The sequence below is a fragment of the Seriola dumerili genome, unplaced genomic scaffold (assembly GCF_002260705.1).
Source record: "Seriola dumerili isolate Sdu_G_001 unplaced genomic scaffold, Sdu_1.0 BDQW01000052.1, whole genome shotgun sequence".
Classification (NCBI taxonomy): domain Eukaryota; kingdom Metazoa; phylum Chordata; class Actinopteri; order Carangiformes; family Carangidae; genus Seriola; species Seriola dumerili.
In genome coordinates, this window is record NW_019174307.1 from 2,781,226 (window position 1) to 2,807,584 (window position 26,359).

The 26,359-nt window shown below is 39.5% G+C and overlaps 1 protein-coding gene across 1 annotated transcript in view; it reads left to right on the top strand.

Annotated features, from left to right (window-relative positions):
* Nucleotides 1-2,606: 2,606 nt before the first annotated feature.
* Nucleotides 2,607-26,359, top strand: part of LOC111218228 (obscurin-like protein 1) — a 37,858-nt gene continuing 14,105 nt past the window's right edge. Inside the window, exons 1-13 of the mRNA XM_022740421.1 lie at nt 2,607-2,868; nt 4,323-5,441; nt 6,824-7,093; nt 7,936-8,196; nt 8,342-8,653; nt 8,765-9,031; nt 9,204-9,479; nt 22,469-22,744; nt 22,851-23,123; nt 23,691-23,966; nt 24,064-24,339; nt 25,544-25,819; nt 25,918-26,193. Coding sequence (XP_022596142.1) covers nt 4,427-5,441; nt 6,824-7,093; nt 7,936-8,196; nt 8,342-8,653; nt 8,765-9,031; nt 9,204-9,479; nt 22,469-22,744; nt 22,851-23,123; nt 23,691-23,966; nt 24,064-24,339; nt 25,544-25,819; nt 25,918-26,193 — 4,054 coding nt within the window. The 5' untranslated portion in view covers nt 2,607-2,868; nt 4,323-4,426. The remainder of the gene's footprint in view (nt 2,869-4,322; nt 5,442-6,823; nt 7,094-7,935; nt 8,197-8,341; nt 8,654-8,764; nt 9,032-9,203; nt 9,480-22,468; nt 22,745-22,850; nt 23,124-23,690; nt 23,967-24,063; nt 24,340-25,543; nt 25,820-25,917; nt 26,194-26,359) is intronic.

Consider the following 26,359-nt stretch of genomic DNA (forward strand, 5'->3'; position numbering starts at 1 on the left):
GATTGATAATATCTCAACAGCAGCTCTGACACATGGATGTTTGTGTTAAATTATAAACTGTAACTTAAGTCTGATTATGTCACATTTTGTGTCACTAAGGTTTTGCTAGTTTTGTTAACAGATGCACCTGGGTTGCAAAGGAACGTAGATACTGAGTTCAAAAGGGAAACTGACGATTCAGATGATAACTGCACACTTATTCAAATGGAAGCAACTGTACGTGTATTAATGAGTCAGTTCAATGAGGATGAGTACAGAATGTCACTCACTACACAATCTGAATGTCATCAGATTATGGCACGTAAGGTCCGCCATCTTGGACTCATATATACAGTTTCGACCGTATTTTGCAAGTCAGCAAATTAGTGCATAAGTGGAGCAGCTTTCATGTGATTATGCAGATCCTGAAGTCTAGCCAGTAAAGAAATCTTGCAAAATTTAATGAAGATTCTGTTGAATTATACACAAGCTTCATACACAAATTGACTGTGGTAATATGCGGTAATGTGGCGCATGTGTAAGTCACATCTATGTTGACTCAGATCGTGGAGCTTCAGTGCACTTGGCAACACATGCAGATCTTTACTGTTTCCTGCCAATAAGGTGAGACCCTAAATATAAAGTATTTGCATGGAGGAAGATATTCCATATACTGTTGCTTACATGTTAAATGTGGGTGTCAACAAAGTTGTCCTGGTTGAAAATACTGAAAAAATAATTATTTGTGTACAAAATGTAGTAAGTGACCAGAGCCAGGGCACACAGCTACATTCATCTCCTTTACATATATTCCACTGAATTAGTATGTTGTTGTTGTTGGAACAGTTCTAGTCAAGTGTGCATTAATATTCATGCTTAGGTTGCTGTCCAACAAAAATATGGAAGCCAACAGTCTAGCCTCAGCTTGTGCCAAATGATGAGTTAAAGAACTGTCTTTTTGTCTTAGATTTAAAAAAGGATTCAAATTGTTGCAGCAAAGCCAGAGATATAATCTTTTTCATGCCACACATTCCTCTTCCTTGTCAAATCCTGGTACCTACATTACCCACGATGCAACTCGACTGTCAACAGTTGTTCAGAGATTCTGTCATGTTCTGCTAGTGTAGTGTAGTAGTGCTAGTAGCGTCTTATGTTGCTTTGAGCCACCAGCCTCAAGCAGAGATGAGGAGCAGGCTACAGAGGTCTGGAAAGCTCACTTCTTTCAAAGTCCACCTGTGCAGATTTTTTTTCATTTTCAAACTTGTAGTCTTTAGCTCCAACCTGACACTGAATCAAATGAATCAGCAGGACATTTTTCAGACTTCTCCCTCGGCAACCATAAAAGGCTTTATAATAAACTTTTCTTCACATACTGTATGCAACAGTACTCCTCAACACCTGTGAACAGACATTGATGTGTAAAATCCCCTCAAAGACTAAAATATAAATCTTACTGAAACAATACAATGAACGTAGACTCATAGGGATAAGTTAGGATGATACACCAGCATGAATATGTATGGTTGTCACTAGTCAGATAGTAGCCAATATGCTCATATACCATAAATTAAACTGGTCAATCAGCTAATGCAAGCATATCTTCACCTTGCTTTACCCGAACTAAGACTATGCTTCCTTTCATCTGCAAAGTAGTCATATCTGTAGCCACATCATGCATGATGCACCAGACACAGCTAAATGGAAAGCGCAATGAAATGGCCCACAGCAGTGGCAACACTCCTAGCAAAGTAAAAGCTCACAAGGACACTCAAAATAAATCCAGCTGCTTGGAACTGGATCTTCTGCTATTTAGAAAAAAACAAGTTAAAAATGGGCAGTCGTCATCGTGTGAAACAATGTGTTCATGCAGTTTGCAAAGCCAGATTTGGGTGCCAGTGAGAGGGTCCTGGTGCAACACCCACTGCTCACACAGCTTAGTGAGCCTTGGCCTGTAGGCGCCTCCATCCACAGCTGAAGAATAGTAGAGGGGGCAACCCCATGGGACTGTCCTGGCTCACCCTGATTGGCTGACTAAGTGGCAAATGTCAATGCAATGAGCTGACCTGACTGAAGCTTGTGTGAATATATATCAATATACCAAACTCTCATCTTTACAATACTAATAACCAGTAAATATGCTGCTGTAATCAGCAAGCATATCAATATTATATTTATATAGTATAGTGGCAAAAAAAGGGTTTACCATATACAGTATTCACAATGTTTCTGGAAAGATTCAGGTGTTGCAGCAAAACTGGTGGAGGACCTCTGGATATTAGATATACAGTATATTAATGTATTTATTTAAATCCAAATTACAGGTATTGTACTCTGAGACACGTTTAACTGAGCTATAATTTGTGATACAAATAACACAGACCAGAAGCTTGCTCTTGTCCTTAGATTTTTATTGCAAAGCCTCAAGTAAGCTAAGCAGTCCCCCCTACACTGGCCACCTGAACTATCTTTAGCCCCTGCTGGCAAGTGAATGGAAGTGTCTGACTTATCTTCACTGCTGTCATCGAGGCAGCCAGTATTTTTAGGGGACAGCAGCAGCTGCAAAAGCATTTAATGGTATTCCACGAACAATGACACTTGGGGTGTCCACGGCCTGAACGACACAAAGATTGGGGGACCACTCTGAAGTTGTTAAATGGGAAGCTGGTATGGATACTGAAGTTCTGTTTTCTCTCCCTCCTACCGCACAGACAGTTGCAGACATGTACTGGAGTGGAACTTGGGATCTTTGAAGAGAGCATGTGTCTGAATCTGAAGTCAACTTGGGACATTACTCAGCCTTCAGGAGACGGGTGGCATTGCTTCTCAACTCATAGAGAGATTGCAAGTGCGGAATGTATGTTGACGGTCGTTCCTGGCGACTGAAGCGAGGTAGGTCATATGAGGGGTACACGGCACAGCTTCACAAGGGGCAGAGGTCATTCCAATTAAATCAGACAAGTAAACACAGGGGTTAATCTCCTCTCTTTAAACCTCCGGAGGGAATACTGAAGACTCTTTCAACGCAATGTCCAAACTTTGTTAATAAAACATCTCGCAATGCAAGAAAGCAAGTTAACATTCAAACACACACTTAGAATATAATATATTCAGAGATTATATTAAATAATTTCCCATCAATATTCAGTTAAATTTAAACTTAAGTAAGCAATAGTTAATTAATGCTGCTATTTTAAACTTTAACATCAATATTTAGACCAAATTCCTTTTTACCTACAATATTTAGTGATAGCAGGAAATAATATAATCAAATAGAGGCTTTATTTCTTATTTAGTTGTCATGTGTCTTATATTAGGATTAACAACACTTTGAAGCTGTGAAAGAATACAGCACTTTAGTTTTTTTTAGTGTTTGAATGACAATATTTTATTATGATTATTAGCACTGATTTATTGTTATTAAATGTTTCAGTAAAAACTATCCTTCAAAAGGAATCCTGTGTGATATTATCTTCTTTGAGATATGAAACTTTGTCTCCTATATCCAGGAGGACTAAGAATATATTCATCAACTTAATCATGTCAAGTTCAAAAGCTCATCAAGGAAAAGTTTTAGGGACAGGGAAAGGATAAAAATTATACAAATGGTCAAAAGGAGAGCATACTTTTCAATGGGAGAGAGAGAATAACAAACTCTAGTATAAACAAAAATCTCTAGGATAGTGTGACTGTGATTCGTTTATTAATATGAAAGAAAAGTAATTTTAATGGTGACATTTAAAAGAAAGCATTCTCTATCAGAGCTGCCAACAAAGGGTGTGATAGGGGCTCTGCATATTTTGACTGCAAGGTCTCTTGGGTGGGCAGACTATGATTTCGGCTGGTGTTTGTGTGAGCACGCGGGTTTCAGAGCTGTCTTTGTGATACCTGACACACACACACTCCCTCGCAGGTCTTTATTTAGGACTTGCTATATTAAGCACTTTCCCACTGAAATACAGCACCAGCTGTACTGGCTATGTGTTGTGGCCGCTGTTGCAACAGGACTAGGCTGTCCCCCTCTCATTGCTAGTCTGTGTTTTTCTCTCATGCAGACAGATCTAATTCAATTAATCGTACAATCCGTTTGTGCTGAAACATGTGCATGTAAAAGGGGTGGAGACTGAGTGTTTGAATGAGAAGTTGCTTTTTTTCCCCTTCCAAAATATATGGGTTCACTTCCTTATTACACAGAAGCAAAAATTATAATCTAATATGCAGTTATTTCATATAAGGTTTAATGGTCTGTCTCAAATGTTAGAATAAATTACTTTCCCTATATATGTATTATCTCATATGCACAAGCTGTTATAACAAAGTAATCTCTCTGTTATTTCTCTTTTTAGAAATTTGCAGTGCAGAAGTTGGACCATCTTAGCCCAGTAAATAACTGCCACTTCTTGCTCTCCTGGACTGCTTAAGGTGAAGTGAAGGTAACAAAGACGCAGAAATGGATGTGTTTGGTGGTGCACCGCGTTTCTTGGCCTATCCAAGACCTGTGGTGGTGAAAAGTGGAACTGATGCAGTCCTGAAGTGTCAAATTGGTGGTGATCCAAGGCCTGCAGTTATCTGGGAGCGAAACAATGAAAAGATTGACCCACAAGGACGATATAGGGTCTTTGAGGACGGAAATGTTTACAACCTCATCATTTCAGCTGTGACCACAGAAGACAGTGGCCAGTATATATGCAAAGCAAAGAACAGCATTGGGGAAACATATGCAGCAGCCACACTAAAGGTGGAAGGTGAGGCACAAGAGATGGAGCTAAGAGAGGAAAATAAGCCACGATTCCTCATCAAGCCCCTCTCCACGCGTGCGGGTCGTGGAGAAGATGCTGTCTTCTCTTGTAAGCTCTGGGGTAACCCACGACCAGAAGTTGTCTGGGAAAAGGATGGCAGGAAACTCAATGAAATATTTGAAAGCACACATTTCAGTGTGAGCTACCAGGACGGTGGATGGTTCCAGCTCAAGATCTTTAAAACTCGCGCACCAGATGGTGGTGTGTATACATGCAAAGCCAGGAATGAATTTGGGGAAGCATTGGCAGGGGCTGTTTTGCTTGTTGATGCAGGGCCAGGACATGAGGAAGATGGAAATCGCAATGGCTACACAAATGGACACTGGAAAGCCTACCAGGGAAAACAGAAGAGCGGTAGGCAAGTGTCAAATCGACTCAAAGATGACACAATGACTAAGTCAACTAAAGTAAAAATGTTTGCAGTGACAGAGGGCAAACATGCCAAATTCCGCTGCTTTGTGACTGGTAAACCCAAACCAGAAATAATTTGGAGGAAAGACGGCAGGCTGATACTGTCTGGAAGGCGTTATTTGTTATATGAGGACAGAGAAGGATACTTCACACTTAAAGTTCTGTACTGTAAACAGAAGGATAACGGAGTTTATGTTTGTGCTGCATCAAATACTGCAGGGCAAACCCTCAGTGCCGTACACCTCTCCGTAAAGGGTAAGTCAAGAGTTTTCATTTTGTTAAATTTAAAGGAATTTTGTTATGGCTTTAAGAACAAATACAGACACAGTTCTAGCCTGGGATGTATTTTCAATGAGTAAATGAGTAAGTGAGGGTCTGGTCTGTTCTTGGATCAGATTTCTATCTATTTGATATTACGATGATGTCAGTGAGATGTCTCCAAAAAGGTTCTCTGAGATCATTTATTGGGATAAGTCCAGAGAGCCAACGCAAAATTAAAATTAAAAGTTTTATCACAGTATACTGATGCTTTCCTAAAATAAAACTGGGTAAGATTGCTTAATTAGTGTACATCATTATAGAGAAAGCTTACAAGCATTATTATGACGCTGTAACTACAAAAAGGTACAAACCTTTACATTATCAATATTATATTTTGTTCTGTTTTAATCTCTTCAGTAAAAGGCTTTGCTTTAAAGGACTAGTTAAGGCAAGTAAATGTCACATATATAGCCTTGTATCATCAGTCAGTGAAATTCATAAAAGGATAGGTCAGCAGGCCTGTGAGCTGTAAATATAATTAGTAATCAAAGTATTTGACATCAGCTCGATTAAATGCAATCCAATCCCGGGTCCACTGGAGGATTAATGAAATGTATTAATGATCTGAAATTTGATCTGAGCTTGAGGTGGACTTTAACAGCAGGGAGATGTCTGCAAAGTCACTTAGCTTGTGAAAGGTCTAGAGAGGTGTCCATGTGATCGAAATCTTTGGGAAGGGGATCATATTTCTCACATGGCCCAGAGAAGTCCAAACTCATGGCACCAACATAAAGTATTGTACTGTATCAGTCAGAGATAGAGAAAGTAACAGGATGAATGGTAGGTGGTGGCTAGAGGGTGGATTTAAAGGTCATTTAAATGGAAGATAGTGAATGTATTTAAGCAGTTGTCTGAGTGTTTAATTGGATTTGTTGAAACAATAAGATAAGGAAATAACAAGCTATGTGCACGGAATACTAAATATAGTCCACATTCTTTTGTTTACAACTGTCTGGTACTGTCTGATGGTGTCAGTTACAAACAGTTTATTTCCTATCTAACACCCTGATGTGTTAATGACCTTTCCATTCCTCAACTAAATAAGCCACTTGTCTCATGATTTTGCTCATCTTGTTTGCTTCACTGGAATTTGCTGCTAAATATATTTCAATTTACAGTGTTTACTAGAAGGACGTAGATGGTGCACTGTGAGTTTTTGGTGGGCTCACTTGCCTGTAGAATGTATACTAATGTAATGATACTGATATCATTAGATAAACAGAAGTATATATGAATGTCTCAAGCCTGTCTTTTCAGTATATTAGAAGAAGTTACATTGGCTTAATCACACTGGTGTTGTTCCTCCTTGGTCCCAGAGCCGCCTGTGCGGTTCAAGCAGCCTCTCATTGATCTGGAAGTATGGGAACGAGATTTGGCTGTTCTTGAGTGTGAAGTTCCAGAGGACTCTGTTCCCATCACATGGTATCTTGAGGATAGACGGCTGCAGCCAGGGGCCAAATATGGAATGGAGGAGTGGGGAACAAAAAGGCGACTAACTATCCGTGACATCGGAGTTGATGATGATGGGATTTACCTCTGTGAGATGCCCGATGGTGGTAGAAGCATTGCAGAGGTAGCCGTAAAAGGTAAATCAGGATCAAATAACAATAGCTTTATTTAACAAGGACAATGCAAACTGTTTCACATGATAAAACAACAGCATGGTCTCATTTACAGACTATGTGGTATTGTGAGTACAGTTTTTGGTCAAAAGGAATTGATGTACGTATATTTATTTATATAAACTGTGACAATCCTAACACTAAATTTGTCTGTTTTAAGACCAAAATCTTAGTGCTTATCAAGCAATATCACTATTTTTTTCTCTCCTCCTCTGTAGCAAGCAAGAAAAGGTAAATCCTTGTAGATGAAAATTGTAATGACTGAACATAAATTCTGATGTCTCAATTTTTGCCAGGTCACTTTGACTTTAGAAAGCTCTCTTTGTATGATGTTACTTTTCATCAATGCTTTTTCTACCAGTGTGAATTTAATAACAGCTGGCATCAAACAGGAAACAAAAATTTGTTGTCCTTCACCTTCACTGTTGTCCTAAAAATGACAGCAGTCATTTAGCAAATGCCCATAACAACATATGTGTATAGTCAATGAAGGAATCTTGTCCACCAGGGACAAAGGAGGAAAGCTGGATGGATCGACAAAATGTTGGTCACTTCCCATTCCCTACCAATATTTAACATAGTTCCTTCGAACAAAGACCACAATTGATTATCCTTAAGCAAGTAGGTTTTTATTTAGCCATGACGAGGGAGGTCCCTGAACATTTATAACGTTATTTTAACCCTCACAGCAGGGACAGGTCACGTATTTTGACATTGAACTTGTAGGGCTTGTTTTTCACAAGATAATCAGATTCCTTGTCCTGTTACTGTGCTAAGGAATCACTCACTCAAGTGTCTCATTGCAGGTACAATTTTGCGGAAGCTTCCAAGAAAAGTGGATGTCCTGGAAGGCGAAAATGCTGCCTTTTGTGTTGAAGTGGAAAAAGAAGAGATGGACATACACTGGTACAAAGACGGCATAGAGCTGCGTGAAACCCATCAGACCATTCTTAAATCCTTTGGTCGAACTCACATTCTGGTTTTCGTCAATACAATGCCCCAAGACTCTGGCCTTGTGACTTTCCTTGTAGGCAGATCGAAGACTTCCTCTCAGTTAAGAGTGAAAGGTAGGGTTCCTTGTCTAAATTACAGCATTCAAAATGGAATATTTGCACAGAATTCTGCAAAATGATCTGCTTTAGGAATTGATCAACATGTATCAGTTATTCCATTTAAAGGGATGTTGTTGAATGATGGACTTTCTTGTTTCAGCGGCCAGACATTGTCCTCCCAGTTGTCCAGTGGGTGTGCAGATCAACACAGAGCGTGCAAATGCTGCTCTTCTGTCATGGGTTCCTGCTCAGGACTCGCGAAAGAACCCTCCGTCTGGATACGTGCTTGAGCGTCAAGAGGTGGGCACTGGCTCACAGGAATGGTTACAGTGCCTCACGACTGACTCTGCAACCTCTGTGGAGATCCTTGGTGACAGTGTACCATGTGAGGCAGATTATCGATTTCGCATTTGCAGTGTAAACAAATATGGAAAGAGCAACAATGTTGAGTTCCCCAGAGCTGTTCACTTGGGTAAGTTCTGTTATACTAAAACAATTGTACTTTTTTCTCTGTTAACCAAAACTCAACTTGGTTGAAGACATTGCTTGCTAAATCATGCACAAATGGATTTCCTTTTTTTAGTTCCTGTGGCCAGAATACAAGCTCCCTTACAGGATGCCTTGGTGCCTGAGGGACAAGATGCCATCTTCTCCATTGAGCTCTCTGCATCAGTTATTGGTACATGGTTCTTAAATGGTACACAGCTCCAGGAGGATGAACGTTTTTCCATGCGTCGGTCACGAACACACCAATCTCTTCGCATCCGAGGAGTACGCGATACAGATAACGGAGCTGAGATTACATTTATTGCCTATGGTATCCGGGATTCTGCAGCACTGTACATTCAAGGTATGTGTGTGTCGTCAATTTTCTTGAGTAGTCGTCTTGGTTGGCCTTTTTGTGTTTTTGTTTATTTCTTTGGAATTGACTGGAATCCGGTAATGCAAATGTGCAAAAAAAGTTCACTATCCTTTGTCACAAGACTCAGTGAAAATTCTCATTGTTTTATGAATGTTTGCAGCTCCTCTTGTCAAGTTTTCATCACTGTCAGAAATGGATCGAAACAAATTTGTAGAAATTGGGAACCCCATTGTGCTCTACTGTGAGCTGTCAGACCCTGCAGCTCCAGTGCACTGGTACAAGAATGGGGTGGAATTACAAACAATGGAGGGTCTTCATATCCAATCAGAGGGCACCATGAGAAGAATTGTGATCCAGTCAGCAGAGTTCTCACATTCGGGGGTGTATTGCTGTGATGCCATTGATGATGTCATCAGGTTCAATGTGGAAGTAGAGGGTGAGTGGAGTGAGGTTCTTACTTGTGTCTTTTACAGAGACTAACCATCTTTATTATCACATTGACCACTTTTTGTTCTTTTTTTTTTTTTTTTTTTTTTTTTTAGATTTAAAAAATGTATTTAGTCCTCTTTTAAAGTCTGACTTATCAAAACATATAATTTTTACAATTTAACTATCCATTAAAATATCCATAGCCCCGCCTGTGAGGTTTTCAGCAATGCCGGACGCGGAGAGGAACAAAACTATCCCAATAGGCTGCCCCATTGTTTTACAATGTGAGCTCTCAGATCCCTCTGCCCAGGTGCACTGGTACAAAGATGGGTCCAAGCTCCATCCTCAAAATGGAGTAGAAATTCTAACTGACGGCTTGGCAAGAAAACTGATTGTGCATTCAGCAGAATATTTCCACTCTGGGTTATACTGCTGCAAGACAAAGGGTGACACCATCACATTCAGTGTGGACATCAAAGGTGATTTGCTTTACCTTAAGCAATGTGAAATATTAACCTCCTTAGCAAAGCAAATAACTCTAATGACACCCTTGAATTCTGTCTATTGCCTTTCTTCTAAACAATTATTCAAAGTGCAGCTAAGCTGTCACCTTTTTACATTGCATTTCAGCATGTTCAGTAGTTTAGTTGTCAGTAAATAGTTTATGAATAATCTAAACAGCTGGCATGAGGTTGACATAAGATCTAAACATATCTATAGCTCCACCTGTGAAGTTCTCAGCAATTCCTGAGGAAATGAGGACCAAGTCGATCGAAGCAGGCTGTCCTATTGTACTCCAGTGTGTGGTGTCGGATCCTGAGGCCCACGTTTGCTGGTACAAGGATGAAATGCAGCTCATTTCAAACTCTGCAATAGAAATCCACTCAGATGGCAACACAAGGACATTAGTTGTTCAGTCTGCAGAGCTGTGCCACTCTGGTGTGTACAGATGCACCACACAGGATGATACCATGGAGTTTCAAGTGGAGATCAAAGGTGATTTTACAATTTTTATCTTGTGCGTTTATATCGTAACCCCACCTCCTCTTTCTAGATGCCACTAATAATCCCCGCTTCTACTCTAAATTGTTTGAAGGACTGTTTCATGCACATAAGCTTAAAGAACTGTTAACACACCAGGTGATTCCTATTTATGATCATTTGTTTTGTGACTGCTGTGGCTCTCCCTGAATTGAAAGTCTCCAAAGCCCTTTCATCTTCTGCTCAGCAGTTACATTTTTGTAAGGTATCCATTTCCACAGTCTTGATTTTATTTAGCTGTCCTGAATTCCCAATGCTAGCTATACCAGTGACGTACTCTACTATCTTTGACGTTGAGAGAACCAAGTCACTTGAAGCAGGCAAAGCTTTGGAGCTGGAATGTGAGGTTGCAGACTCCACTGTGCCTGTCTGCTGGTATAAAGATGGTGTAAGGCTCTTCCCGCAGAGTGGTTGGGATATACAGAGTAATGGCACGTTGAGGAGACTCATTATCCCATCTGCTGAGCTCTTGCACTCAGGGCTATACAGCTGTGAAACCTCTGATGACACTATCCACTTCACTGTGGATATTAAAGGTGATTTTTTATAAAAATTTTGAATCTTAAAGCAAATAGTAGAGCTTCATGGAGACTAAATGCACCTAACATTTACAATATGCATACCTGTCTGTCTGTGTTTAAGTAGTGTTTTGTGTGAAGTTGTAATGGTTTCTGTTTGGTAAAATTAATCTCTACTGACAAAATGATAATATCTATGTAATCCTTGAAAATGTGCGTTTTTTTGGTCTGAGATATAACGGATTAGTTCCCATGCTTGGGGAAGCTGAACCTATAACCCCTTTCTTAATTAGAGTCTTAATATGTATTGTTAAGTCCACATTTATAATATGAATCATCATCTTTAGCTCCAACGTTGCCGGTGTCGCCCTCACCAGACGTTGTGGAGACGCAGTCACTTGAGGCAGCCTGCTCCACTGACCCAACATGTGAAACCTCAGACCCTGTTGTCCATATGTCATGGCAGAGGGATAAAGAACATGATTCTAATAGAGAGCCTGATTATGAAATGGAAGGCATCAAGAAGACCCTTGTTATTGAACCAACTCATCCTTCAAACTCTGGAGCATACTATTGTGCAACAGCAGATGATGTTGCCCAATTGATAGTAAAAAATCAAGGTGATTTTTTTTGTACATGTGTTTTATGTGTTAGTTATGACTAACTCTTTTAGTCTGTCCTCTTCTTGTTGTTACAATACAGAGCTGATATCTGTGACAGTATCTCTCTTAAGTCATTTTTCTAATATCTAGGATAATGTTACTGAAATTATCCCCCAATGATTGTCTGTAGTGCCATCTCCAACATATCTGCTTGGTCCTGATGTTGAGAAGACCAAGTCTGCCGAAGAGCACTGCCAAATTGTTCAGCAATTTGAGATTTCAGATCCCATTGCCAAAGCCTGTTGGTACAAAGATGGAACCCAGATCTACCCAAAAATGGAAGCTGACTGTGAATCACAGAGCAGCATCCAGGCCTTGCCCCTCCAGTCACATGACTTGTCTGGCGATGAGAGGTTTGGCTGTGAAACATCTGGTGATTCACAGTCAAATGTGGACATGAAAGGTGGTGTTCCACAATGTACCTGCACAATTAAGAATCAAGAATTTAGTCACATACATGAAGCTATCACGCAGCTCATTGTTTTCTCTTTGGCTTTGTCCAAACAGCAGAGCAGTGTCACTATGGTGATGAGATTGATGAGATAGCTGATGCATCTGCCCAATACACTGTGGATGTCAAAGGTGATTTGATATATTTCAACATCAGTCATCCATGTTAACCCAGCACATAAATGCCACTAACAATAGTGGTGTATTTTATTGTTATCTCAATCATCTACGGCATCTGTATTTTTTTCTTATAATTGCTTTTTGTGACGTTGTCATCCCAATTTTCATGTCATTTCCTGCAGTTTTTGGCTCTTAATGAAATATGTGGGTGTTTAGTAGCTGAGTAGCTGCTCCTCATACTAACGTATATGTTGTGTTTGTCAATTCATTCTTCATTTTAATGGCCATCTTTGCTTGTAACAAGCAGCTTACAACTCTTTAAGTCCATCTTATGTCTTATTCATCACCAGATCCTCTCATTCACATTGCTGCCCCGAACCTCTCCCCGTTGCAATGACAACGAACTCTTATCAAAGAGAAGAAAATTAACGTACTTTATAGGTTTTTAAGGTGTTAGTAGAGAGATTGATGGCATGCTAAGGAGTCAGTTGAAAGGGGAAATATAGGACCTCAATCTCAGACCAAGCCTGGTCGACTTTCTTGTTTGTCTTTGCAATGGATTATCCCATAACTCCATGCTAACCCACACTGATGTAAAATTCTGTTATGAGAAGAAGTATTGACACCATCAACCACTGAAAACCTTTCTCTGTGTACATCACAATGCTTATAGCTACATCGCCAAGGCTCTCTTCTGACCAAGAGAAGAACAAGTCCACCGAAGAGGCTTATCCTGTTGAAGTTATCTGCATTTCCTCAAAATGCAATTCTGGCATCTTTGGTGGCAAGAGAGGAGATACTGATAATGAAGACCATTCTGGACCTATGCCACCTTCTCAGTCAACATATGAATATACAACAGATGGGATTACAACTAAACAGCCAAAGGAGCTCTGTGACAATCAACGAACAATAAACGGACAACCTCCAGTTTACTGTAACTCTGCCAAGCCAACAATAATCCAACCTAACACACACCATTACACTAAACAGTCCACAGAATCACAAGGTGAGGAATTCATTTACTATGTACAGCATGCAGAGGGTCCACCTGAAGAGTTTGATAATTCCCTGCAGACAGCTGTCCAGACAGATGAGTTTTATAATCGTTTACAAACTACAACTGTTGAATCAGAGGAGCTACATAGCTCAATACAGTTAGCAACTTTCCAGTCAGAGCTAGGGAGCCCCCTGCAGACTTCAACTGCCCAGTCAGATCACCTTACTAACCACTTACAGATTTCAACAGTGAACTCAGAAAGGCTCTATAACTCCACAAAAACTACACCTAGGCAGCTAGAGGAGCCCTTTGCATCATTACATACCACAGCTGTCCAATCAGAGGAGCCCTTTACATCCTTACATACGACAACTGTCCTGTCGGAAGAGCCCTTTACAGCCTCACATACCATAACTGTCCAATCAGAAGAACCCTTTACATCCTTACATACCACAACTGTCCAGTCAGAGAAGCCCTTTACATCCTTACATATTGCAACTGTCCAGTCAGAAAGGCCCTTTAAATCCTTGCAGACTGGAAATACCCAATCACAGGAGCCCTTCACATCCTTACATACCACAACTGCCCAGTCAGATGAGCCTTTTAAATCCTTACAGACTGCAATTGTCCAATCAGAGGAGCTCTGTAGGTCCAAACAGATGCCAGCTGCCCTGTCAGAGAAGCTTCTTGATTGCTCACAAACTGAATCTGTCAATTCAGAGGGGCCCTGTAACTCCTTATGGACTGCAGCTGACCAGTTAGAGGAGTCAAACAGACCCCTACAGACATCAACTGTCCAGTCAGAGAAGCTCAGTGACTTCCCTGACACCACATCTCCTCAATCATTGGACTTGTATAACTCTAAAGAGGCAGAAACTGTCCAACCAGGGGAGCATTACAACTTAGGACAGCTTGCATATTCCAGAATGGATGGCCTCTATCACACAGGACAGGCAGTGCCTAACCAGTCAGAAGTGCTGTCTCAGTCCATGCAGGCCACAGCAGTCCAAGCAAAATGTCATCACACCATGGAGGCCACAGAAGACCAAGTAGACAGCACAGTTAACTCTGGGCAAAGATCATCTACTCAGTGTGCAGAGCCTTACTATATCAAGCAGGCATCTACGGTCCAATCAGAAGAGATCTATCTATCAAGGACATGTGACAGTCACTGGAGTGACAGTGTCACTGCAAATAAGGTGGCTGTTGAAGGTGATTTAAATGGTTAGCATTATCAAACAAAAAATGGACGGGCACAATGTTGACATTGTGTAAAATGAAGAGATTGCTTTTTGCAATCCTTGACATTTTGACAATTTATTTGATTTTGTTCATACTAAACCTAGTTTAATAAACCTTTGAGCTTGAGTGGTCTGTGAGGAATATTAAAAATAGGGGAAAGAGTAAATACATTAGCTTAAAATCCTAACTCGAATGCCTAGTTTTCTCAAATCTAACCAAAGATACCTCTTGTTAGGTTACTAATATAACATGAAGACATATCTTTTATAATGCCTTATTTTAACTCTTCAGATTTATTGGCATGACTAATCTTGATTTGAGATTTTGCTCTTCTGTTGTTTGAAAGCATAATTTTTTGTTGTACTCAGTCATAGTGATGCAATTTTCTCCTGGTGTTACCTCAAACTTCCCCAGCTCCACCTGTGACAATCACAACACTTTGTGAAGCTGAAAGGAACAAGTCCATTGAAGTTGGTGAACCCATAGTACTGCGATGTGAGATATCAGATCCTAATGTTCAAGTTACTTGGTACAAGGATGGAATAAAACTACATGAAGCAGCTGGGCAAGACATGGTGGCAGAGGGTTCCATAAGAACACTGGTTTTCCAGTCAGCGATGGTGTCTCATGCAGGGATTTACAGCTGCAAGACAACAGATGATGCAATGCAGTTTCATGTGGATGTTAAAGGTGACAAAAGTTGTTTCCATCTGTTCTGCAAATCGATTTTAGTGAGGGTAAAGTGCATCCAAATGTTTTTGTTTGCTGATAGTAAGTTTTAATAGTATTACCTTGGATGAAAAGAATCAAGGTAGACAAGTTTATAGTTTAAAGACACAGAACAAAGATTAGGATGTTGCTGTAGAGTTGAAAAACATAAAATATTCACCTGGTCTCTTTAGCGCTATTTGGATGACATCAAGTTATTGTAAGTTATCACATGACAGAGTAAGAGATCTCAGCTGTGAGCTGCATTAATGTACTCTTTGCACACACCAAAATCACAGTGTGTGAGTATTGTAGTAACAATAACATAGCAAAGAGCTGCTAAAGTGGCTGCTTGAGAGTAGGTAAAATATGTCAGAACCTTGGCTCTCTAGTTTCATTCTGCCTCTAAATCAATAAACCCTTAGACACAGCAAGTTCCCATCTGAAACCTACCCACTAATGTAATGACAGTCTATATTTAGCTAATCACTTTGGCATGGTAAAACCTTTGCTTTCTCAATTTGCATGCTTCTGTAAGTACACTGACATGTAGTACACTGTGTATACTATAGACACTCACTGGCCTAGTGCACAAATTCAGACAGGGTAGTGTTGTCTCTAATCAAACACTGCCATTCAGCACTTACCCGAAAAGATGATTACATCATGTGACCGTGATTGTCGCCCGCCAAAATTTCAACCAGCTGCTTTTCACTCGTGACTTAAAAGTGAATGTTTCACTCTCCTGTGATATCATGCAAAATGGAAATTAAGCTGCCATTGGCGAAGACTCTGACGGCCTAATTTCCATGTCACCTAATACATTGGTGGTCTCTCCCCTTCCACTACATAGTCAAGATGGCAACCGTTGAGGGTGATTAGTGTCCAGAACACAGTGTGGAGGCAAGTAGTTGTGGCACAGTCTGATATTTTGACCCTAACTTCTTTCACAGTCAAACCAACAGAGTAGAAAAGTACAATGGGATATGACAGGTGGCCTGGATTTCATTAGTCCCATTCATTTTGTGCTTGACCAAGTTAGATGACTGGTCATTGGAGTGTCTCCAACTTTCTAACCTTCTGCCTTAGGCAGAAGACTATCTGGGCCTAATCATCCTACAGACTCATAAGCTATCACCAAATGTGTCGTACAAAAAAGACAAAAAAAAAAAAAAAAACTGTAGATAAAACTTTACTTATGGGACTCACATGAATTAATTAATGATCTACTAGGTTTTCAGTGTTGTACTGTACAAAATATAAATTTAAAGCCACACCTTTTGCTGTAGCCTAAATAATGAATGAAAGCTGTTAGGTAGGATAAAATACTTTTATTTATATTTTTTATGGTTGAATATGACGCTGCAGCCCTGTCTCATAGAATTTATGTTTCTATACAACTAAACTGCAACAACAAATATGGTTTGTAGGAAATGTAATTGTGCCTAGGTTACATTTTCTATTAACATAATATGTTCTTAATTTGCAATTTGATACTGAAGATATTGGTAAAATGTTCAGACAATGTATTTGTTTTCCGCCAAAACATCAGATGTTTCTTGCCGTGACTACAGCATTCCATTAGTTATGTTTTAGCACAGCGACTTCATATACATGTTCCTGTCAGTCACTACTTTTAAAAGTAATTCCAAAGAGACAGGGTTGAAAGCTGGAGGCTTTAGTTTCAGGATTGTGCTTTGCTTAATTTGGTTAATCACAGTACATTTTATTGACCAATTCTATTTTACATCCAATCCTGTAGCTCCACCTCTGAAGTTCTCAGCTATATCTGAGGCGGACCAGAAAAAGACAGTCATGGCGGGCTGTCCTATTGCTCTACAATGTGAGCTGTCAGATGCCACTGGACAAGTCAGTTGGTACAAGGATGGAACAAAGCTCCTACCTCAGAGCGGAGTAGACATCCAGTCAGAGGGAAATTTGAGGAGTCTAGTTGTCCCATCAGCAGAGGAGGCTCACACTGGCATATACCGTTGTGAGTCAAAGGATGATGACATCCAGTTTGCTGTGGAAGTAAAAGGTGACGCTTAGAATCTCTGTGGTGCTTTCACTGCCTTGCACTGCCAACTAACCAAATAGCAGTTATGCTGATTAAGTCACGCTTGTCTCATTACCTAACATAAAATGGTTCATTTTTCTACTTCCCAAACTTGGTCCTCTCCTTTTCTAAAAATCCAAAGCTACAGATTTCCTCTAATAATAATAATAATAATAATAATAATAATAATAATAATAATAATAACAATAATAACAATAACAACAATAATAATGATTTCTGCAAGTTGATGAATAAATCACTAAAACAAAGGCAAAATTTAAGAACATTTCAATGTGCAACTTTAGCTTGTCATTGCATGTCATGTCATGTCAGTTAAAGAATAAGTTTTTGACAAAGGTTAAAATAAACAATATAGGATGTCTCCTCTCCAAACATGTTAGTAAACATTCAGCTTCAAAATGCAGCTTCTTGTTATGCATGTCCAATAACTTAAGAAAGCTAGCATTTCTTTCTTTTTCATTGAAGACACTAACTGAATACTGCTCCTTTACCATAAACCAGTGGTTCCCAGCCTGTGGGCCACAGCCCACTGATGGGCCACAAAGGTATTGCAAGTGGGCTGACAAATCGCTTGCAAAACAGTACAGTTTTGGTGAAAAAATCCATCCATCTAGCTATACCACTTTTCCTTATAGGGTTGCAGGGGCACTGGAGCCAATCCCAGCTGACATTGCGCAAGGGCAGGGTCGCCAGTCTATCACAAGGCTGACATATAGAGATATACAACAACTCACATGCACATTCACACCTATGGGCAATTTAGAGTCACCAATTAACCTAACCCGCATGTCTTTTGGACTGTGGGAGCAAGCCGGAGCCCCTGGAGAGAACCCACGCAGGCACAAGGAGAACCTGCAAACTCCACACAGAAAGGCCCCAGGCGTGGGGTTCGAACTCTGAACCTTCTAACCTTCTCAATGTGAGGTGACATTGTTAACCACTGCAGCACCATGCTGCCCATGACAAAAAAATTTAACTATAAAAAATATAAATAATGTTTTTAAATGTTTTAAAATTAAATGATCTTTAAAAACATTAAACATGTTTAAAAACTCCTTTCCTAACCCTAGATTTACCAGTGTGAGGAACTTTTATGTTGTCACTGGCCAGACCACATGGTATATTTGTTTTCTATCTCAGTCTGATTGTGCGCTTAAGTTTACAATCATGAGAAAAACTGGAGTGTATTAAAATGGATAGCTGGTTAGCAACAGGAAGAATTAAAAAGAAGGAGTCAAAAGATGGTGGATCGACAAGTGACCTCGCTGCTGTAAAGGGAAAAATTGAGTTTACTACGTTTCCCCTGCTTTCAGTTCAATCCTGAATGTTTGACCATTATTTAAAATTAAAAGTGCTTTGAGAACGTATTATTTGGCATCCATATTGTAATGGGGTCGGATGTGGGCCACCAACATTGAGAAGTGGGCCATGAGTTGGAAAAGGTTGGGAACCACTGCCATAAACAAACACTGTAACTTTCTTGTTTGTGTCTTACCCGTTTATTTTTGTCTGTGCTTTTTATGTCAGTGTACAATTATTGTGGATAACTCTTGATTCTTGCGCTTTTGAATAATGTATGTTTTACTTATAGTCTTTGTGATGTCACATGTTGTATTTATGTTGTTTTGTCAAATGTGCTTTGTTCTGAAGGAGTTTTGCCCTCTGTGTGCTTTGGTTAATTTCAGTTTCTATCTTGATATCTTTGTAACGGAATATACAGTAGTTTGGATATTTAATTACTTCAAGAAATTACATTTATGAAGCTTATTAAGATACTCTTTTTGCAACATCTGAAACTTATAGCACTACCTGTGAAGTTCTCAGAGCTTCAGGAGACTGACAGGAACAAATCCGTTCAAGAAGGCACTCCCATTGTCCTCAGCTGTGAACTCTGTCATGATGCTTCTGCTCATGTGGACTGGTACAAGGATGGAATGAAACTCCTGCCACAAAACAATGTGGAGATACAGTCAGATGGTCTAACAAGGAAACTACTCATCTGTTCATCTGAAAACATACATGGTGGCACCTATGAATGTTCAACATCAGATGATACCGTCACATTCAAAGTGGACGTAAAAGGTGATTTATTTCTATCCTTACTATCTTCTTATACATACCACGTCCATCTTATTCTATGGTAGTTTTGAATGTTCATCAGAACGTGGTATTACTGGCGGGGCCATGTGCTCTGTCCAATGTTAGTGACCTCTTGTACAAAACCTTTGTTATTTCCTTCTCTTAGGCCGATCGCCACAGATCATGCCAGTCCCCCTGTCAGAAAGAAACAAGACGATTGCAATTGGTTGTCCAATTATCCTCCAGTGTGAGGTCTCAGACCCTGTTGCCCAGGTTTCCTGGTTTAAAGATGGGGTGGAGCTTTTTTGCAAAACAGGCCTCGATATGAAAAGAGATGGCAGCTTCAGAAAATTAATGATTCATTCAGCCAAGGTCTCTGACGCTGGCCTCTACAGCTGTAGCCTCGCTGAGGATGTTGTGACATTCCATGTGGACGTCGAAGGTGATTTTCTTGTATTCAGTCTGAATGAATGAGCTTCTAATGTGAGCTAAACATTTTAGCATTTACTTAATTACCCTTAACTGTACACTTCTTTGCACAATTACTCTTAAAGAAAGTATAGTATTTTTGTAACACTATGAAAACAGAGCTAAACAAAATGTTTCATGTGCACAGCACTACTTGTTTAATGACATTCTGACAGCTTAACAGCAGTGCTCTGCATTACTCTTATGATGTCCCCCAGCTACTCCTGTGAGGTTTTCAGCACTTCCAGAGGTTGCAAGAAACAAATTTGTTGAGGCAGGCTGCCCAATTAAGCTGCAGTGTGAAGTCTCAGAGCCAACTGCCCAGGTCTATTGGCACAAGGATGGAGAACAGCTACTTCCAAAGAGTGAATATGAAATCCAGACAAAAGAAAATCTGAGAGCACTAGTTATTCAATCAGCAGAAGTCACACACTCTGGGGTGTACAGCTGTGAGGCCGCAGATGACCATATAGAATTCAAGGTGGATGTTGCAGGTGATCTAAGTATTTTGAGCTTTGTCAGACTCACTAACGTCTTTCAATGAATGCTTGGCTACTAGAACAATTCAGGCTTCCAAAATTTTATGTTACAATATTCTAAGATAATGTGTACTAATACTTAATTATGTACATTGTATCATTCTGGTGGATATATAGACCATTATATAGACAATTTAATATTTTGAAAGCTTTTAGTTAAATTTGAGCATGGATAAATACATAAGGGATCAAAGATTATTGAAAATGAATAATTATTAAGTAACAGCAGTGATATGCAGCTCAATGTCATTCTCGCCCTAGGAAGAAAATACTTAAAAAGGCCCTTTCAGACTTAAAATTTCTTAATATTTTTATATTGACAATGGATCAAATTATCATATATAATGTGAAAGGTGTCACTTGTTGGAACCAACCACAGATAATTATCATCTGACCCTGAAGATGTTTTTGTGTTTTTTCAGCTTGGTTTCATGGTTTCCGTAGCAGGGAACTGTTTTGAGCCAAAAAGCTCAGATAAATAGACAGTACACTACCTGCCAACAGTGAAAAACAGACGGTCAAAGTTAGCGGCTAGCTGGTGAACATACCGAAGCATTTAGCATCTAAAGTGCCAGATATCTACTTCAGGAGTTAGTGGAGAACAGAACGGGAGTAAAAAGAGGGTGAATATTGTACTCGAGTTTTGTATAAAAAGGACACAAATACAACTCTAAATGAATGCTACATTTGCTCTGTCTGCTGGGTGTGTACATAGGCAAAATGTTTGCCACAGCTTTAAGGGATAATACTATGTCAGTGTTGTGTTTACAGCTTTTTCAGCCAAGTCCAGCAGTTACGGAAGTAGTTATGCCCACATTACTCCCAGTTTCTGACCATGTCAAACTCTGCCACTTGATCCAGGATGCAGCGCAGACTGTTGTGCTTTTCACTGTATGACTCTGGTGAGACTTCTGAAGGATGAATTGTAGATGCTGCAGACCTACTTTTCTGAAAGGCCATTATTGATCTACATGCTCTGTATTAACCAAAATTTATAAACAAACAGACAAACCTGCAGATAAACAGAAAGCAAACAAAATAAACCATGTTTTGCCATTTACATGCTGCCAAGCGAACTTGTACAAAGTTAAAACCAGTCATTTGAAATTAGAATGATTCATGTTCCATGATACTGTCTCACTGATTGTATATGAGCCTACTAACTAGCAATGTTAAAGTAACTGAGTGATCTCACTGTCAACCTCTGTAGGCACAAACCAAACAACTCTTGAACCATCTGTTCAATCTGGAGCCAAATATCAGATTTTACAGCCTTTAGCCTGTAAATCCATGTACGTTACATAGTATAGCATAGCAAATCTGATTACTATCTGGTTACTGTTCAATGAATTGAAATTCCTATAGCACCGGTTTGATTCTCAGCTGTTCCAGAGGCTGAGAGGAACAAGTCTGTTGAAGCAGGCAGCGTGATCAAACTTCATTGTGAGATCTCAGACCTGGCAAGCCAGACCTGCTGCTATGAGGATGGAATAATCTTGCCAAAATCGGAAATAAACATCGATTCAGAGGGCAATAAGAGGACACTGGTCATGAAGTCGGCCACATCTTCATACTCTGGGGTGTACAGTTGTAAAACTGATGATGATGATGATTCAGATTTCAGCGATATCTATGTGGAGGTGAAAGGTGATATGCTTAGCTTTTTCTTGGCAAGATGTCACTGCAGAGTTTTATACACCTTCATGACCTCTAATATCTAAAAACAAGGCCAAGGCCAATCATCATATTCATCATAGCTTTTCCATATACATGCTTCACATTTAAGATATAGACATAAAGAAATGGCATGTATTTTAATGAGTTTGCTGCCCCCCCCCCCCCCAACACATCCATGGTTGCATTACATCAGTGCACTGCTTTAATTAACTTTTTCAGTTTGTTTCAAAAGTGGATTAACAGCCATAGATGATTATGATGTCTATGAGAAGTTGTCATCTAGATATAGCAAGGCTTGAGATCAGCATGTCTAAGCTGTGAAAACCTGACCTTACAGCTACTTAGTGCATGCGCATAAACCATAAATTCTACTTTCAAGCAACAACTTACTTCTTTTGTGTACTGTTTTGTGTAGCACCACCGGTAACATTTGCTGATATCCCGGAGGAGGACCTTTTCAAGAGTGTTGTCGAAAAAGAACAGCTTGTTCTGTCATGCGAAGTATCGAGGACTGATGGTGTTGTCCAGTGGTACAAAGATGGAACTGAAATGCAAGCAAGCAATAACATTACAATGCAAGCAGAGGACACCAAAAGAAATTTGACTATACATTCAGCCCAACTGTCCAACACAGGGACATACACATGCCGTGCAGGAGATAACGTTTTAATCTTCAAGGTTACAATACGAGGTAATACATTTCATAAAAACTGTGCAAAAAATGTACTTAAATTTACCTTGATTGTGAAGACGAATGTTCAGATCACATTTCAATTTCATATTTTCTTTCTCCAAAGAACCTCCAGTGATGATAGTCTACCCTAAAGAGGATGTCCACCTTGACCGCCACGTCCCTGATGAAATTATTCTTAGCTGTGAGTTGTCTCGTCCCAATGGTGTTGTCAGCTGGTACAAAGATGGCCAAAAGCTGCAAGAGAGCGAGAACATCAAGCTCAAGATTGAGGGTCCTTATCGACGACTGAAAATCCTTTCTAGTGGAGTCGAAGATTCCGGAGAATATGTCTGTGATACAGCTGATGATTCAATATTCTTTCACCTTAGTATTACAGGTAAGACCCCTAATACTATATACGTACATATATATATGTGTCTCAGTAGCGTAACAGCAAAAAGCACATTATGTAGATCATAAGGGATCAGTATGATCCAACAAACAGGTTAGTGCGTAGCGTCATCTCAATGTGTCTAAAGGAAAACATTAATTGTACAAATGGTACACACTTTTGGACAATCTCCTTTTAAAAAGGCAACTGCACTCAGTTGTAAACTCAAAAAGGTAATGGTTATGTGAAAAGTGAAAAAAGACAGCTTGAGTTATGACTTCAAAGTTCAAATTCTTCTACTTTCTTACCACCACATACCTGGCCAATTGCTATGTACAGTGGGCATGTTTGTTGGATTGTCAGTTTCCGAAGGTTACAAATATTGTCAAATGCAGCTCTCCAATTCTAACACTGGAAAGTTGTGGGGGGACGGAGTTTGATCACAATCTGAAGCGATGTCGTTAACATTGTCAGTGTTAGTGGTTTATTGATTCCTCGAGTATTAAAGATGTATCTAAAGACATTCCTGCAGGTGTTATACTGTATATGCTATGTCAAAATGTCCATTTCCAGAACCTCCAGTGCGAATTGTATCCCCAAGCCAGTCACAAATGGAACTGTGCCAGCAAACCTCTGAGAGGATGGTACTGAGCTGTGAGATCTCACGGCCCAATGCAGTGGTGCGCTGGTATCGAGATGGACTCGAAGTGGAGGAGAATGACAACCTTATTCTGGAGGTGGATGGTGTCTACAGAAGACTCATTATACCCGAAACTACTGTCAAAGATTCAGCAGAATATGTATGCGATACAGCAGACGATTCCATGACGTTCTTTGTAAACATAGCAGGTAAGAAATACTAAAGAATGGGGAGACTATAGGTCAACTAATGGGTTGCTGTGTCTGTGTTTACCCATTTCTAACACAAATTCTTATGAATACTCAGAGCCTCCTGTTCGCTTCTTACGCCCAAGGAAGACTGCAAGTAGAGTAGAGAAAGTGGCTGGGGAGACTGTGGTTCTAGACTGTGAAGTTTCAAGATCAAATGCCGAAGTCACCTGGAAGAAAAATGGGGAAGAAGTAGAAGACTCCAGAAATATCACCGTCCTTGAAGACGGTGTTATGCGTCAATTAACCATTCACTGTCTAACAGTGGAGGATGCTGGGCAATATGTCTGTGATGCAAAAGACGATGTGATGGATTTCCATGTGAACGTGCAAGGTAGGTTATTGTACTTCAAGGTATTACTCCAAAACCAGATAAGTTTTTGAAAGGCTATGCTATAAAGCCCTCAAAGTCACAAAAGATAAATTTTGAAATTGATTCGCACCTCTTACTTGCTTCTTCTTCATTGCAATGCCCCATAGTTGAGGCATTTAGACCAAACATGATTTCTTAGAGACAAAGTTTAAATAATTAAATCTGGTGGTCATAACATGAAACTACAGGGTTTTTTAATTATCCATGTGCGTCCTCTACTTTTGTACCATTAGCAATATCAGATAAAGAAAAAACTGAAATGGGAATAAAGAATGGGGAAAAACAATCCGACTTCATAGGTTAGGTTTATGTTATTGCAACCAGTTTTAAGAGAAATCATGTATTGTAGAGCCTGACCAATATATCGGTCAGCCAATTTTATCGGCCGATTTTGGCCTATCACAGATATATTGGTATTGGCACATATATTCTCCAAAAGGCGCTGACATGAATACTTTTATTAAGAAGCAATAATGCAGAGGAAATGCTCAAGTCAAGTCAAGTTATATAGGCAGCATTTTATGTGCATTTGATCCTTTGTTAAATATATACATATAACATAAATACATATTTGTTCTAATGTTTTTATTTATAGTTATTTTATTTAATTCCAAGTGAAGATTACCATTTCATTGCACTGATGTAATTTTGGACAATAAAGTTTATTGTTAAACTGTAAAATTCCTGCTTTTATTACATATCCTTTTCACAAGTGTTACATATATATATATATATTATTTATATATATAATAATATATATAAACAACACACACACACACACACACACACACACACACACACACCACACACACACACCACACACACACACACACACTATACTCTATATGTGGCATATTGCCCGATATATTGATATCAGAATTTATTTCCTACTCCCTAGTATTGGTATGATGCATGTATTGTTTCACTAAAATATTACAATATCCATCAGCCTCAGGGGCACTTGCAATTATAAAAGAAGCCAATCAGAGGCAAAAATCACATTAGTTGAAATAATTCTTCCGTCTTTGCAACTGGATAGTTTCTGGGGCACGATTTTTTTTTTTTTTTTTTTTAATTATCTTTTGGAACTTTGGGGCTGTGTAATATAGAACGCAAAAAATATGAATTCTATAAAAATAGAAATTCTCTTCTTGTTCATTTTCAGAGTTGCCTGTAAAAATTCTTGGAAAATCCAACGCAAAAACAGAAAAGCTGTTCTTAGTGTCAGATGACATTATTCTTGTGTGTGAACTCTCAAGATCCAGTGTTTCAGTGAATTGGTATAAAGATAATCAGCTTATTGATGACACGGAGCGATACTGTAGTGAGGAGCAAGGTGTTTTCCGATCACTGGTTGTCCTAAATGCTGGGCTCCAAGATTCTGGAGAGTACACTTGTGATGCAGGAGATGATAAGATGGTCTTCTACATCACTGTCAAAGGTAATCAACTTATTAAGCAATTCAAATGTTATCCGTCTTTCCTCGACTAAGGACTGAAGACACTAACTGATAACTGGTACTGTGTTGTTTATGCTCAGAGCCTCCAGTGCAGATCATTGGAAACTCAGGTCACCCAGAGCATCATATTCTGGTAGCAGGAGATGACCTTATTTTGGAGTGTGAAGTGTCTCGGCCAAATGCCACTGTTCAGTGGTTATGGAATGGCGAGATACTGAAACCAGATACACGTATAAAAATTGACAGCCATGATGTTGTGAGAAAGCTCGTTCTCTCTGGGCTTCAGCCCTCAGACTCTGGAGAATACATTTGTGATGCCATCGATGACAAATTAATAACAATTGTTGAGGTGCAAGGTAAGATTAAAGTGAAACATGTTTTTGTTTGATGAACTAAATGTTTCATGTATGCAATTGTAATTCAAAGGCAACTCCTTTGCAAATCTCATTTTTCTCAGAGCCAGCGGCCAAGTTTGTGAATAAAAAAGCAAGTAATAACATCACAGCCTATGAAAATGAGAGT